Source organism: Oreochromis aureus, linkage group 19, assembly GCF_013358895.1.
Source record: "Oreochromis aureus strain Israel breed Guangdong linkage group 19, ZZ_aureus, whole genome shotgun sequence".
NCBI lineage: Eukaryota > Metazoa > Chordata > Actinopteri > Cichliformes > Cichlidae > Oreochromis > Oreochromis aureus.
Window position 1 is genome coordinate 1400589 of NC_052960.1, and position 16895 is coordinate 1417483.

The window sequence follows — 16895 nt, forward strand, 5'->3', positions numbered from 1 at the left end:
GTTATGACACTCACGTTTAAAAACTGCACTTTGTGTTTTCTGCTTGTTTGTCTTGAATCGTGTTTGTGTGTAGACTCCGCCCCCTCGCCCTTGTGCTGAAGGATTTCTGCAGGTGGAGGACAATGGCGAGAAGGTCTGCTGCTTTGTTTCTGCTGTTCTGCTGCTCCGTCAGTCGGGGCTGGTCGGAGGCTTCGGTCCCCCCGCCAGCGGTAGTCTCCCCAGCCCTCCCCGTCCTCTGGGATGAGCTGCGAGGGCTGAAGGAGCTTGTGCTGAGCCTGAAGGCGGAGGAGGTGGGCCGGCGTCAGATCCTGAGAAGGGTGGAGAGCTGGCTGAGGGATGGAGAGGTGGAGGCCGAGCAGCAGAGACGGAGCATGGAGGGACTGAAGGAGGAAGCGCTCCGACAGGCAGAGGAGCTGAGGGGGAGGGTGGAGGAGCTGGAGGAGCAGAGCAAAGGTGAGGCTTCCTCCGTCACATTAAGTGTTGTAGCTGCTCCTCAGACTGAGAGGTGGTGCTGACTGCAGTGAGTTTACTGCACTTTAAAGTACTCGATACTGTTTGTGGTGAGTTTAAAGCAGCACTAGTGTACTCAAAGTAGGAAGGAAGGAAGTACAGATACTTTGTTACTCTAAACATCATTTTGAGGTATCTGTACTTTACTTGAGTCATTTTTTTTTTTTTTATCTTTTTCATTCCCCACATTTTTAAACAAATATCTGAGGGGGCTCTGCTGACCCCCTCCTGAAAACATCAAGCTGTTTTGTTGTTGTTGTTGTTGTTGTTGTTGTTGTTGTTGTTGTTGTTGTTGTTTTAAACTCAGTTTTTATTATAATTTACAACATTGCAACTTGTACTTGTCAATGTTCAAAAGTAGGACCGTTACAGGAACAGCAATGCAGAAGTACAGATTAAAATAAAAACTCCAGAAAAACACAAAACAACAATATTAAATAAGATGTGACAATCTTAGTAGCCATAAATGAACAAAACGAAACAAACCTATGCTAAGTTATTGAAACAGTAAAGCATGTATGGGTCGCCAACGCTCAGTGAACAAATCTCTCTGAATCTGCAGAGCATATGTTATTTCCTCCATCTGGTAAATCTCTCTTACTTTATCAATCTGCTGCTGTAAGCAAGATTCTTAAGAGATACTTTTTATCGTTTCCTGTAAAACCTTTTGGTAATACTCCTAAAATGGCTAACTGTTGGTCTTTTGTTAATGGTTGTTGGTAAACTGTATTGAGAGCTTTAAATATGTTATTCCAAAATGAGCAAATTTTTGGGCATGACCAGAATATGTGAGAGTGGGTTCCTAAGTAAGCACCACAATTTGGCCAGCAGATGTCAGGATTTGTAGGGTTCATTTGAGCAATTATCTCTGGGGTTCTAAAATATCTCATGACCACCTTCCATTAATATTCAAAGTTGCACTTGTATTGAAACTTGTAAATGCGTTATAAAAATTGCTGATCAATTTTGGGGAGGAATTACTTTGATATATTTTTAGAAATATTTCCTCAGTGGGTGAGGGCTCCAAAACTTGCCTCCATTCTCTGTTTTGTCAAAAAACATCTTAGCTGCAGAAATCTAAAAAAGCCGGAAAAAGGAAGCTGAAACTGACCTCTAAACTGTTCAAATGAACTCAGGTGCCCATTCTTCACAACATGACAAAGTTTATGAAGCCCGTTATTTGACCATGTTTTGAAGCCAGAGTCTTCCACAATAGGAGAAAAACCCTGCAGGGAGGAAAAGCTTGATAAAATTTAAATTTCTTTTGGAAGACCAAATGATTGTTTGATTCTACGCCAGGTCTTTAGTGTGACCCTGTCCGTTCCCCCATATGCACATTTTTAATTGAAATGTTAGAAAAAAGCAGGGATTCCAATGGTCTTTTGCCTATTGTCCTGTTTAACCACTGAGTTTCAGACAGATCCCGTATCCATACGGTCAGGGGTCTCATCTGAGCTGCCCAGAAATAACATTTCAGATTTGGAACAGCCAATCCCCCCCCCTGCAGTTTTGACAGTTTTAATGTTTGAAACTTGATCCTTGGGCGTTTGCCTTCCCATATAAATTTGGAAAAAAGTTTATCTAAATGATCAAATGTGGAGTTGGGACCGTTTATAGGCAGCATTTGAAAAAGGTATAGAAGTCTTGGTAATACATTGATCCGTATACTCTCGATCCGACCCAAGAAAGACAGAGGCAGGACTGTCCATCTCTCTAAATCTTTTTTTATTGTTGCAACTATAACTTCATAATTTACTTTAAAAAGTCTGATAATGAGTGAGGAATTTGAATTCCTAAATACTTGATACCTTCGTTTGGCCATTTAAAACCACAATGCTCCTTGAATGTTTGTGAAATGTTTCCTCCTACGTCCATTGCCAATGTTTTGTCAATATTAACTTTGTAACCAGAGAGGTAACCGTATTTGCTAATAATTTCTTTTAAATGAGGTACACTAACTGCAGGATTTGAAATGTATAAAAGTACATCGTCTGCATAGATGGACAGTTTATGCTGTTCTCCATTAATTGAAAGGCCCTGAATTTCATGTTCATCTCTAATCAACTGCGCCAGAGACTCAATACTTATATCGAACAGCAGGGGCGACAGTGGGCATCCCTGTCTACACCCACGTTCTAGTGAGAATCTGGTTGACGTTGTTCCAGCCGCCATTGGGTTGGAGTAAAGAATCTGTATCCATGTAATTATGTTTGGCCCAAATTTAAATCTTTTAAGTGTATGGCTCAAGTGCTGCCAGGAGACTCTGTCAATGGCTTTCTGTGCATCCAAAGACAGAATCATTGTTTCTTCTTGTTTGTTCTTGTACAAAGACATGAGTAATGAGATCGGCCTGTATGATTGACAGTTTGTGGGGTCCTTGCCCTCTTTATGGATTACGACAATTGTAGCATCATTCCAGGAAGGCGCCATAGTCCCAGTCTGCAGAGCGCAGTGGTAAGCTTTCAGTAATAAGGGGGTGACTTTGTCCTTACGTTTTTTTTTTTTATAAAATTTGTTAATAAAACCATCAGGGCCAGGACCTGTTTTTAGTTTTAAGGTTTGAAATCACCTGTAAAATTTTTGTTCTCGAATTGGTTCATCTAACTCTTTTGCTACAGATTCTGTCAGTGTTTTTAAATTGATCTTTTCTATGTATCTGAATTTTCATATAATGACTCGAAAAAATTGGCAAAGCAATTTGATTTGGTTTAGTAATTAGGGTTTAATCCGACTTCAACTTTTGAACCATATTACAAGATTGCTGTTTTCTGAGTCTTATTGCCAGCAATCTGCTAGCCCTACTACCCTGTCCGTACTTTTGTTTAATAAATCTTAAATTGCCCTCAATTTTTTCGTTTATTAAACTATTAAGCTCACTACGCAACACTTTGAGATCGGAAAGCAAATTGGCTGTTTGTGCTTTTTTGTGTTGTTGCTCTAGGTGTTTTATTTTGGCCTCCAATTCACACCGCCTGGCCTCCCTTGTTTTTTTTTTTCCTGGCACTTGCAAATGATATTATGCGACTTCTAATGTATGCCTTGGCGCAATCCCAGAGAGTTAAGGGCGATATCTCTGGAGTTGTATTCAACTCTAAGTATTTAGTTCAGTATGTATGAACTCACAAAGCTGGCTATCATTTAGGAGTGAGGCATTTAATCGCCAAAGTTTTAGTTTTGGTGTCAATCCTAAGTCCCATGAGAGTGATAGCGGTGCATGGTCAGATAGTGTAATTGGTAAAATTTCAATATTGTTAATTCTATGCTCTTCTGTTTTAGAGGTAAAAAAGAAATCTATCCTGGAATAGGATGCATGTCTATGCGAGTAAAAAGTATAATCTCTGACTCTAGGAAACCTATTTCTCCAAACATCAATTAGTCCCAGTTCAGTTGTTAAGTATTTTAGAGCTTTACTCATTTGCGACGCATGGCTTTTAGAACTTGGTTGTTTATCCATATAAGGTGACAAGACACAGTTAAAAGCCCCTCCAAGCAATAAAATACCAGAGCATTTTTGAAGCACTATATTAAAAATTGTATGTATGAACTTTGGCTCATCCTCATTAGGGGCATAGATATTGATGAGGGAAACCAGTACTCCATTAATAGAGCCATTGACCATAATGTACCTTCCATCTGAGTCTGTATATGTAGTGAGTGGGGTGAAATTGATCTGTTTGTGTACTAGGATAGCCACACCTCTTTTCCTGCCAGATTTGTGAGATGAATAAAACACTTGTGTGCCCACGACCTTTTTAGCTTGTCATGCTCAACAACAGGTAAATGAGTCTCCTGCAAAAAAGCTATATGATAATTGAAACTTTTTATCTGGCCTAGTATTTTTTCCCTTTTGATAGGGCTGTGGAGGCCTTTGACATTATAACTTATAACTTTAAGCAACTCTATCTTCTTCTTTTTTTTTTTTTTTTTTTATATAATTCAAGTATTTATTAGATTTTGCATTTTATAACCGCAAATACAAAAATGCAACAACCAAAAGCAAGAAGCAAACAAACAAAACACAAACAAAGCAAAAACAGTGAGGTTTTAACATCTGTTGTATTAGGCTCAAATGTCCAAGTCAGGTAGACATGTAGGTGCAAAAATTGTCCCACTGTTCCACCGCAGCTTCCGTCACATGATGCAACTTTCTCAACATCTTTTCGCAAGCAACATTCCCACTAATTCTTTCTTTCCACATTTTAAGCGTTGGAATATGTGAGTCCATCCAGTGTTCCAAGATGACACGGGCACATGTTACCACTGCAGTGCTTAACACTCTAAACTGGTGTTTATTTAATTGCGGCACCTCTCCTTTGTCTCTTAGTAGACATAACTTAGGACATAATTTAGGTGATCTGGGTAAGTTACAAAGTGTCCACCCCTGCAAATAATTCAATACAGTGTTCCAAACTGGAAAAACCAGCGGGCATTCCCAGCGGGCATGTATCAGAGTACCTTTGGCTTGTTGGTATTTCCAACACAAGTCATCTCTACCAATCCCCATTCTATACACCCTTGAAGGAGTATAATAGTATCTATTAAGAATTTTGTATTGAATAAATTTCCCCCTGGCTTCCCTAATGTATAATCCATTGTTCGACGATATAGAATCCCATGTACCTTCATCCATTGTACACCCCAGATCCCTTTCCCATGCTTTTTTTCAGGCTATTATTTATATTATTTTTAATCCATGGGAAAATATTATACCATTTCGCAGCTGTGCATAGAAATGGGGGTAGTAGCATAAAATTCTCTATCGGGTTACTTTCACATGTTATTGTAACTCCTCCTTTTAAACAGTTTCTTATTTGCAAATACTTCCAAAAATGACCGTTACCCTCCAAACGAAACTTATTTTTAATATCCTCATACGACATGAAAACACCCCCTTCAAATAGGTCACTAACAGTTCTGATACCTCTTCTTAGCCATTGTGTCCAGTAAACAGTCTGCTTACCAATTGTAATTTTAGGATTATACCACAAGGGGGCATACTTTTGTACATATGGCACAAGTTTATATTTCTTATGCACCTCCAATCATGCCATTTTCGAAAATTTCAAAATAGGGTTTTGCGTCTTACCGTGATTATTTACTTTTTGTGATAAAATATCAATTGGTGTGAATGGAGATGCAAACTCTTGTTTTATTAAAATCCAATCTATATTGTTTTTCTCTGCCCAATGTTTGCCCAATCTAGCCATTTCAAAAGAGATGCTATAATACTCTATATTGGGCAGGGCTAGTCCCCCTTCTGTCTTGGGTTGGGACAGTCGATTAATGTTAATACGGGGTTTACCACACTTCCAAAGAAAATCTTTTATCTTCATTTATACTTCATACTTCATTCCCTTGTCCACCCACTTAAATTTAAGGCCCGATATTAAGTTATAACTACAAGCCCGGGAAACTGGCATCGCCTCTGATTTATGCCAATTAATTTTGTACCCCGAAAACATTGAGTATGTATTAATCACCTCTAATAGTTTTGTGATAGAATTAGTTGGGTCTTGGTTTAATACCAGCACATCATCTGCATACAGGAACAGTTTGTGTTCTCTGCCTCCCCCGAATACACCTTTAATCTCTGCATTTTCTCTGATTTTAATAGCTAATGGCTCTAAAAATATTGTAAATAGCAATGGGCTTAAATTGCATCCTTGACATGTTGATCTGGAAATACTACCCCATTCGTAAATACAGCCGCTTCTGGACCAGAGTATATGGTTTTAATCCATCTGCAAAAGCTGTCACCTATTCCAAACTTTTCCAGGGCTGTGAACAGAAAGTTCCACTCCACCCTATCAAAAGCTTTCTGTGCATCTAAAGATATAGCCAATACAGGATTTGTGTTATTTCTATTCAGCCACAGCAGGTGTAGTAATCTCCTCATATTATCAGAGGCAGATCTATTCTTGATAAACCCTACTTGATCTTGATGAATAATTTGTGGTAGTACAAACTCCCCACCTTGTTGCTAAAACTTTGGATAGAATTTTGCAATCCACATTGATTAAACTTATCGGTCTGTAATTACCTAGATCAGTTAAATCCTTGTCGCCTTTCGGAATTAGTGACATTACTACCTGATTAAAACTTGCAGGGAGTCGTCCAAATCCAAAAGCTTCATGTAATACTTTAGTTAGAAAAGGACATAGCAAATCTATAAATTTATGGTAAAATTCTGCTGGGAATCCATTTATTCCTGGTGACTTTCCAGCTTTCATTGCACGGATAGCTTCTTTTACTTCTACCTCAGTTAGGGGAGTTTCCAATTTGTCCCTACCCTCTTGTGAAATTTTTGGTATTTTCATTTTATCAAAGTATGCACTCAGCAGATCCATACTTACTTTGTTATCGGACGTGTATAAATCTTGATAAAATATTTTAAAAATTGTGTTGATCTCTGAAGAGGATGTAACTAATTTATCATCCTTTTTAATTGCCGTAATAACATTCTGATTGTCCATTTGCTTAAGGTGTCTGGCTAATAGCCTGCCTGTCTTCTCACCATTCTCATAGAAATTAGTTTTAAGACGAAAGAGGGCATACTCTGTTTTTTTTGTTATAAATTTCATGAAGTTCATATTTAAGCTGACAAATCTCTTTATATTTATTATCCTCAAATTTTCCTGCTAATTGTTTTTCCAATTTACTTTATAAAAATGTTGGAGCAAAATATCTTTTCCTTATTTTCTCTATTTTTCTTAGAACTATAGCCTTTACACTTTCCACGAATAAATGCCTTCAAAGCATCCCATACAATAGCCAGCCTGTCCGTAGATCCAACATTCACCAACATTCATATCTTATATCCTCTTTTAGGGTTGATACAAATTTTTCGTCCTGCAATATGCTTGAGTTTAGTCTCCACCTACCCGTTCTGTTCTTTTCAACATTTAGATTTATGTGCAATTCTACCGGTGCGTGGTCTGTTAAAGCTATCACACCTATGTCACAGTTTATTACTAAATGGACACATGATTTAGAAATCAAAAAATAATCTATTCGGGAATATGTTTTATGCGAATGAGAGTAAAAGGTGTATTCTCTTTCCACAGGGTGAACAAGCCTCCAAATATCTACCACACTGAGATCTTCTTTTAAAGCATCTAACGCTGTCCCAGTTCTAGTACTTGAGGTTGCATTAATGGCACTTCTATCAATGTATTCGTCCATCACATTATTAATGTCCCCACCTAACAGGATCTGGCCCTTCATGTTCCCCAGCATCTTGTTAACCTCATCCATAAAATGAGGTTCATCCCTGTTTGGGGCGTAAATATTGCACAAAACAACCTGAACTCCATTAATGAGAGAGAGAGCTAACACTCGCCTGTCTTCATCCCGGCTTTCCTTCAATAATACAAAGTTTAGTCTTTTATTAATAAGTATCATGACACCACGACTCTTGCTTGATATTGAGTTATGAAATACTTTCCCAACCCAATCCCCGAAAGTTCTCACGCACGAATTTCTCTGCCTCCTCAACGCTGTCAAAGCTCCTCTGTTGACCTTTCCATGTTAATTGAAGTCTTGCTGGATGTGCCAGGGTGTGCTTTATCTGATGCTGCCATAACCTCTTCATTACTGGGGAGAAAAGCTTCCTCTGCGCCGCTCGCTCCGCGGTCATATCTTCGTAAAATGACAAGCGGCAGTTCTCTCACAGTATTCCTTTCTTCTGCTTAGCGGTCATGAGAACTTTTTGTCGTGCAGTGTAACGGAGAAATCTCACCAGCACGGTTCAAGGTGGTTGACCAGGTCCCGGGCGTGGTCTCGTACTTCTGTGACATCTTTCCAGCTCATATTCCTCCCCTCGTAGACCTAGGCCATCCGCGAGTATCTTCATCACATAATCATTTATGCTGCCACTACTTTCCAAACCTCCTTCCAGACCGATAAGCCGAATATTCTTTCTGCGGTTTCTGTTTTCCTGGTCGTCTACTCGGGCCCATAGTTGTTCAAGCTTTTTAGCATTTTTGCCATTATCTTCTGTTATGCTCCTCATTTTGTCTTCCACATCTGAGATGCACTTATAGCGTTTTTAAATTCCACCATGTCTGACTTGATGTGAGATACATCGGCCGCAACACTAGTTAGGATAGCTCCAAGATTAGTCATTTCGGCAAACAGGCCGCTTATGTCCATCTTTGGCCCTTCTTCTTGGCTAGCAGGGCTAACATTGGCACTGCTAGCATTACTAGCTAGCACTAGCTAGTAATGCTAGCAGTGCTAGCTAGTAATGTTTTTTTGCCCATGGTTTTTTTTTTTTTTTGTTTGTTTGGTTTGAATGTGAGTGCGAATGGTTGTCCGTCCCTGTGTGTTAGCCCTGCGACAGACTGGCGACCTGTCCAGGGCGTACCCCGCCTCTCGCCCTATGACAGCTGGGATAGGCTCCAGTGCCCCCCGCGACCCTGAAAAGGATAAGCGGAAGCGAATGGATGGATGGATGGATGGTTTTTTTTTCTTTCCCCCCAATTTTCCCAGCATAACATTCCATATCAGATAGTGAGAAAATGATGGTGGAGTTGGGCGACCGTGGCTCAGGGGGTTGGGAAGCACATCTGTAACCGGAAGGTCGCCGGTTCGATCCCCGGGCTCTCTGTCCTGGTCGTTGTGTCCTTGGGCAAGACACCTTACCCTACCGCCTACTGGTGTTGGCCAGAGGGGCCGATGGCGCAATCCGGTTGTTCAGTCTGACGTCACTAGCCGTGTCTGTGCCTAAACTCTGCTGCAGGTCCATATATCAAATGATCACTGAGGCATTACTGAGAGTTAAAACACTGTCTAAAGTCTTTCATCTTTAATAAAATGATCAGTGTTCTGCTCTACCAGGTGTAACAATTGAGTTTAACATCCAGGCATCCATGAAAACGGAATTTATGACATTTAACGGCGTTAGAAGTTAGCAGGAAGTTAGCTCGCTAGCTTCTATCTAAATACAATATAGCATGTCCTGACTGCAGGGGTTTAGAAAAAAATTCAAACGTACAGCTCTGCTATAACTTCCAACATAAATGAAGACAGAAAACTAAACAGCAGTGACGTTTGTAGGGTTACTGAAGTTGGGCTAGCTGGTATAAAATGATGTGCTACGTGACCGCTAGCGACACAGCTATGTTAGCATAATATAAACAAGCTAACTTTTTTTCCACTCGATAAAAGTTAACGTGAGTGTTCTCAGTGGTCAGGAACAAATGTAATCGCATGGCAGGATGCTGTAAAAGGACCAAACTTCAGCCAGGAGAACAACTGAGATAATCCATCCACAATAGAGGTTAGTCATTAATATACTGCTGCATGTGCTGGGCTGTAGTTACATCGTAAGGTTTTAAAAACTGAGCTTAAATAAATGATTAGCGGTAATAAAAGCCGAGGGAGGTCAACAGTGATCACTGACTGTTTTTAGGAGCTTTTTGAGATTAAATAGAAGAAAATACAAAGCATTAAACATGTTAACAACACAAAAGCCATATTAAACGCAGACTACTTTAGGCCCGGAAGTAGGATTCGTCACGTCATCACTGAACAACCGGATATGGCAGCCTCGCTTCTGTCAGTCTGCCCCAGGGCAGCTGTGGCTACAGCAGTAGCTGCCTCCACCAGTAGCTGCCTCCACCAGTGTGTGAATGTGAGCGTGAATGAATAGTGGCATTGTAAAGCGCTTTGGGTGCCTTGAAAAGTGCTATATGAAATCCAATCCATTATTATTATAAGTCAATAGTCAACGGTGCAATAGACTTGCAATAGACTTAAATACTTGAAATGTGCAATTCCTATTTATTCTATTTATCCCTTTCGTATATTTCATTTATATATATATGTGTGTGTGTGTGTGTGTGTGTGTGTGTGTGTGTGTGTGTATATATAATATTCTGCTCACGTTTTGTAACTTCTGTCGGTGCTGTGCTTTTGGAAACCGAATTTCCCAGAGGAACCCACCCGAGGGATTAATAAAGTCTTGTCTTCTCAGCTCATCTCATCCCCCCCAACGCCATCGTGGAGATTGGGGTTTGCAAGCTCTTCGTCTTAGTTCCTGTGGCCATGACTCTCAATAAATTCGAGGACACAGATCTAGCAAGTCACTGCAGTGAGGAAATGTATTATTTGGGAGCATTTAACTTTTTTAAAACTAATGTAGGGTCGACGGGGGTCAGAGACTCTCTATGGTGCGGCCATTCCCAAACGCTCCATCACGTGACTCTAAGCAACTCCATCTTGACTGTTTAGGGTTAAGTTTGAGAGATATCTGAGAGACACAAATAATTTTGAACTCCATGATGTCCATTTTAGAATTCATTTTAAAATTTTACTGCTTGCTTTTAAAGTCTTAAATGGCCTGGCTCCTTCTTACCTGTCAGACCTTCTACACCGATACACTCCACAAAGGTCTCTCAGATCATCTGACCAGTCACTCCTTGCTGTCCCCATGTCGAGACTGAAACACCGAGGGGACCGAGCTTTTCGCTGTTGTGGCCCCAAACTTTGGAACAAACTGCCCCTCCATATTAGGTCAGCCCCAACACTTGAAAGGTTTAAATCATTTTAAAAACACATTTTTTTTCAAAGGCTTTTTAGGAGTATTATCAGAGTCAGTTTGTAGTCAGTTTTAGTCAGCTGTTGGTCATTCTTAATCTTTTACTTTCTTAATCTTATTTATTGTATATCTTATTGTTTATTTTACTCATGTTTTGGAAAGCACTTTGGTCAACTTTGTTGTTTTTAAAAGTGCTATATAAATAAAGTTGGATTGGATTGGATTGGATGATGACCCAAGGTTTTGCTTAGCATAGGGCAATACAAAAAGAACCATCAAACCAGAAACTAATATATAAACCATAAGTTTTTTACCCATCAAATGATCCCCGGGAGATCTAGGGACCAGAACTGGGATAGCAACAGCAGGACAGAAAGTCAAAAGGACCCCGAGTGCAGCTAACTCAAGTTTAGATGTCTTCATATGGAATGATAACCTGAAGTTCGGGGAAAATTGCTGGGTGAGCAGTCTCAGTGCCACCAACAAATCTCAGTGCTGTCTGCTAGAACAATATTGAAACTCAGGCCCTGCACGCCTTAGTTATGATCAGGCACAGTGATGTAGCTTACTGAAATAGAGAACTCCGAGTTACCTTCCACCTTGGATCAGGGGATAAGACAGTCATGGTTCAGCATGGCTGGAGAAAGTATGTTTTCCTTGACATGATCCATGGCTTTGGCGGCATCCACAAACTCCTTTTCAACGTTGTTGTAAGTGACACGGAATCTGGCAGGGTAAAGGATGCCAAAGCGGACTCCCGGTCTATCGTGGAGTATCTTCCTCACGCAGTGAAAGGCGTGTAGTTGATTGGGTTTCCGTTGAAGTGTAGTTTTCCTCTGCGCGCTCTCCTGAGGATGTCCGCCACATCTCCTTTGCTGTTTAATTTAGCAATGATAGTGCGTGCAGTATCCCCGGGTCTCCGTTGAGTCAGCCTACGATGAGATCTTTCCACGCGGACTTCTCTGTCAAGCTGAAACACCTCTTTGAGGAGCGCAGAGACCGCCGCCAGAGAGCTGGATCCCTGGGTTTCAGTCACACCGATAATCCGGATGTTTCCCCTTCTCATCCGTCCCTCGAGGTCTTCACATTTCTGTTTAAGGGCTTTCACCTCTTTTGTGAGGGACTCCATCGTCTCTTGTACAGCCACCAGTTCGTCAGACCAATTCGACAGATTTCACGTTAGCTTTCACCTGGTCCAGCTCGGCTCAAATGGCGGTAGTGTTGCTATTGATTTCTGCCTTCACGTTTTGGATATCCCTTTTCAACGAGTCAAAGCTGTCAGCCAGAGCAGTCCTGACTTCCTGCTGGATGATGGCGGAGATATCTTGTCGCAAGGAAGTAAGAATATCCGTCTTGAGGTCTGCCACATCCATTTTAGCTATCGGTGCCGACTTGGGTGTTTGGCTAGCGGTGTTGTCACAACTTTTACCCACGGCTGCACTGGTCTTAGCCATCGACGAAGCCTCGTATTTGTATCTCCGTAGATTTGCAGCCATAAAAGCAACTTTCTTGGATTTGTATCCGTAGGGACTTTGTTTAAAAGTTTTAGATTGTCTTTAAGAGCAGAATGGTAACTTAGGTACATATTTTTGATGCAATTTACACTGGAATGTGCAGCAGCTCTGAAGAAAGCGTGTTCACTCCATCGCGCTCCACATCAAACTGTTTTGAACCTAAACAGAAACACATGCAAGGATCCTGTTTGTTTATTAATCACTAGAGCCTGTCGCATAACAAGAGACAGAAGATGCAAAGCTGGAGCTGTAGTGAGAGCTTAGCGTTAGAGGGACTAACTAAAGGCTGCATGAAAATCCTCTGCAGGATAAACAGGTTAGTTTGTACTGTGATGGTTTAAAGTAAAGAACAGTGTGTGACTGGTGCACAGTGGCTGTCTAATAAAAAGAGAGCATGAACAGCAGGCTGTCAGTGTAGAGGATGGACAACTCACAAAACATCTGCTCACCTCTGGTTAAATCCAGGTGTGTACATCCACAGAGAGCAGCAGCTCAGCTGATCACAGCCTGCACACTAAGACAATCTGCTGGAGCTCTCAGTATTTCCAACAGTATCTGTACTTCTACTTAAGTACAGAACGTGAGTACTTATGCCATCTCGTCTGGGTCCGGTCAGAGTCCCATTCTGGATCCAGGACCAAACCTTACCTGGGTCCGGTCCTGGATCAGGTTCTTCAACCTCTGAGTCCGAGGTGGTTCTGATGTCCTGTGTCGTCCCTCAGCTCGAGCCGCCGACGTGTCGAAGCTTCAGTCCAGGCTGAACAGCAGCGAGCGCTCGACGGATGACCTGAAGAAGAAGAACTCAGGTGAGTCTCGGACCCTCGTCGTCAACTGAACAGCCGGCTCGCAGGTGTGTGGACCTTACACTGGGTTACTGCTGTGTCTGCAGCTCTGGCGGCGGAGTTGCCGTTCCTGCAGACAAGACTGAGGGCGAGCGAGAGCACCGTGGAACAGCTGAGGAGGAAGAACGCAGGTCATCATCATCAAGCACTCACTCTATCTGGTGACTTTGTTCTAATTTCATACATTAACCAACTTTTCTTTGAAGCAGGGAGTCCCACTGACTCTATTTAAAGATGGACATACAAGGGTGTACATCTTTTATATACAGTCTGAGGCTGTGAGCCAGACTTATGATGAAAAACAGGAAGTGGTGTTTGTACTGACAGGTGACGCAGTGTGCACACTGGGGGGTGCTGCTCACACTGACATTCAGGTGTACTTCCTCAGAAAAAACTTCAAACTAAAAGTCTCCAGTGTTTTATTTTGTCGAGCAGTCATGTCTAAAGACGCACTTCCTGTGTGTGTTCGCTCATTTTCAGTGTTGGCGGCCAGACTGTGTAACGCCGAGAGTCTGATGGAGGAGCTGAGGCGGCAGATCTCAGGTCAGATTCACTTCCTGTCCTGCTGACTCGAGTGTCGGCTTGAACTTAAGAAATCACCTTTAAAAAAAAAAAAAACAAAACTCCTGTCAGAGATTTTTAAAGGTGATTTTTGTAACTGACGCTGAATGTTTAAACCAGGGGTCCCCAATCTCAGTCCACGAGGGCCGGTGTCCCTGCAGGTTTTAGATGTCTCCTTGATCCATCACAGCTGATTTAAATGGATAAATTACCTTCTCAACATGTCTTGAAGTTCTCCAGAGGCCTGGTAATGAACTAATCATGTGATTCAGGTGTGTTGACCCAGGGTGAGATCTAAAACCTGCAGGGACACCGGCCCTCGTGGACTGGGATTGGGGGACCCCTGGTTTAAACCATCACTACTGGGGGGCGCTGTTGTTGTTTTCCGACTAACATTTCATTTTCCCCCCACCCACCGTTTTAAATAAGAACGTGTTCTTCACGTCTCACCTGCTTAAATCACCTTTTGTTTGTTTGTTTGTTTGTTTGTTTCCTGCGTTGGTTCGCTCCCTCTCAGGGGTCCGTTCTTCGTACCTCGCTAAGTAAGTTAGCCGGATTTGAATGTTGACGATTTCGCGTGATCTTGGATCGTTCGGTTCTCCGAAGCTCATCTGGGACTTGCTGTCATAGCAACAGATCCGAAGCGTAAACCTGCTTTCGGGAGCAGGTTTACTTTATGTAAACAGGATTAGATCGCGCCACTCAGGTATGTCCGCTGCATTTATACGAAAGCAACAGCGATATTTCGCCACTGTTTTACCATAAATAAATATTATCAATGTAACTAAAGATAATGTATTTGATTCTTTTATTGATTTCATACAGATACATACAGGTCATTTCCGAAAAAAGGAAATGTACTATTAATCATTCTATTACATGTAGTAGATCATGTCAGATGTAATTCATATTTTAGAGTAGTAATAGTAAATTACTGCGTGCAATCAAGATGAGAGACCACGGCTATAAAAGCGAAGGTGGATTTGGGAAGTCTGTCGCAGCCATGTCCTGTCCGTTTGTACTGCTTGAGCAAGGAAGGTGCAAGATTGATAAGGAGAGTTTACAGAATTTAGCGTATATTGCGGGATAGACAGGATCCTTTAGCTCAGCGCGACGGTGTGCTCATAGAGAGATATCGATTCTCCGTCAGGGTATTATTACTTACTCTCTCTCTCTCTCTCTCTCTCTCTCTCTCTCTCTCTCTCTCTATATATATATATATATATATATATATATATATATATATATATATATATATATATATATATATATATATATATATATATATATATATATATATATATATATATATAATATACTTACTGTACTGTATATACTTACTCCCGACTTACTGTGCATGCTTCAGTCACCCCTTGCATGGGAACAGGTAAAAGTGATGGAGTGTTATGTCAAACTACACACAAAAAAACCCCACAATGTCAATAAATGTCACAGTACAAAAGGGGTGTGACGAGGGGTGCAGGACCACCACCTGTCTTTATTTGCTCTGCCCTTTTCTTGGTTGCTGTTATAAACAAACAGATTATTTCAGGGTCTCTTGTCATAGACTAAAAGCAATATAAGTGATAAATATTACCATTCTGTGGAATATTCTTATATTTCACTTTTACTTTTTCCCATGTTCTAGTGGGTCCTGTTGTGGCTCTAATGTGAAAGAGGATATGATGTAATATAATATAATATGGTATAATATAATATCACATGATATAATGTAATATCACGGATCACTTACGAGTGTAATTTGTCAGCAACTTTCTGCCAGCCCTCTCTCCTTGCTTTTGCAGCCTTTGCAGTGTTCCCCTGCGTTTTGATTAAACTCTGAAACTCCTGATATCCCTCAATCAAGAGTTCTTGCTCTGCTGCCGTGAAATACTGAGCGCGCTCCTTCGACATCTTCGCCGACCAATCACAGGGTTGCCGATCAATGTTTCTACTATCGATGCGTAGCCCCTTTTAAGCCACCCAGTGATCTCAGATTACTTCATCCAGCTGTACTAATCGTCAACAACAGGTGTGTTCGGAGAACCGGATTAGCGAGCTCAAAGTTAGCGCGATGATTTGATCTTGGATGTAGTAAGCGAGGTACGAAGAACGGACCCCTGGTCGTCGGAGACTTTGTTGTGTGTACTGAATAAACCATCACAGCTGGTCTGATGTAAACACGAGTGATTGTTGTGCGAGCGTCGTCCTGAGCGTCTGCAGGTGGGAGCGTAGCAGCCTTTAATGTTGCATGTCGACACTTTGCAGAGTTTCCGGCCTCCAACGCCTCGTCTCTGACGCCTGACATGTTGGAGCTGGAGGCTCGACTGGGCGCCCGTCTGGAGGACCTGAGCTCTGACGCTGAAGGTGAGTCAGCTGATTGATCAGCTGTTCATTTGCCAAGTGACACTGACGGCTGCCGGGTGGGCGTGTTGTTTGTTGCAGCTCTGCGGGGTGGACTGAAGTCACTCCAGGAGATGCTGAAACCAGCTTCAGACCTGCAGCTGCTCAGCTCCTCACCAGGTACAGCATCCATTCATCCTGCAGCGTTTACCTGAAGGGGATGATTTCAGATCAGAGTCCAGAGAGATTTCATTTTCATTTCATTAAACTTTATTGTTCCCGAAGGAAATTGGGTTAAAGTGCCAGGATTCCAGCGCCATCTTACCCTTCAGACCGTACATACATTACACAAACATCACATGGAGAAGAGGTCCGAGAGGAAGAACGATGGAAATACCCAATATGAGGAAAGACAAGGGGAAAAAAGATCTCAGACTGAGCTCCTGAAGGGAGAACAGGAAAAACGCCTCAGGGGGAATAGTTGTTCCAGTTTCAGCCTCGGAGCTTCCAGCTGGTGGATGAAGTTAGTGATTGTTTGGGTTTAGAAGAACTGCATGTCCATCACTGGTCCCAATTCAATTCAAT

General features: G+C 41.6%; 1 protein-coding gene across 1 annotated transcript in view; it reads left to right on the forward strand.

Annotated features, from left to right (window-relative positions):
• LOC116328006 (COP1-interactive protein 1-like) overlaps positions 1-16895 on the forward strand; it is a 33493-nt gene that overhangs the window by 1629 nt on the left and 14969 nt on the right. The window contains exons 6-11 of the mRNA XM_039603369.1: positions 74-453; positions 13287-13370; positions 13454-13537; positions 13887-13949; positions 16236-16334; positions 16413-16490. Coding sequence (XP_039459303.1) covers positions 74-453; positions 13287-13370; positions 13454-13537; positions 13887-13949; positions 16236-16334; positions 16413-16490 — 788 coding nt within the window. The remainder of the gene's footprint in view (positions 1-73; positions 454-13286; positions 13371-13453; positions 13538-13886; positions 13950-16235; positions 16335-16412; positions 16491-16895) is intronic.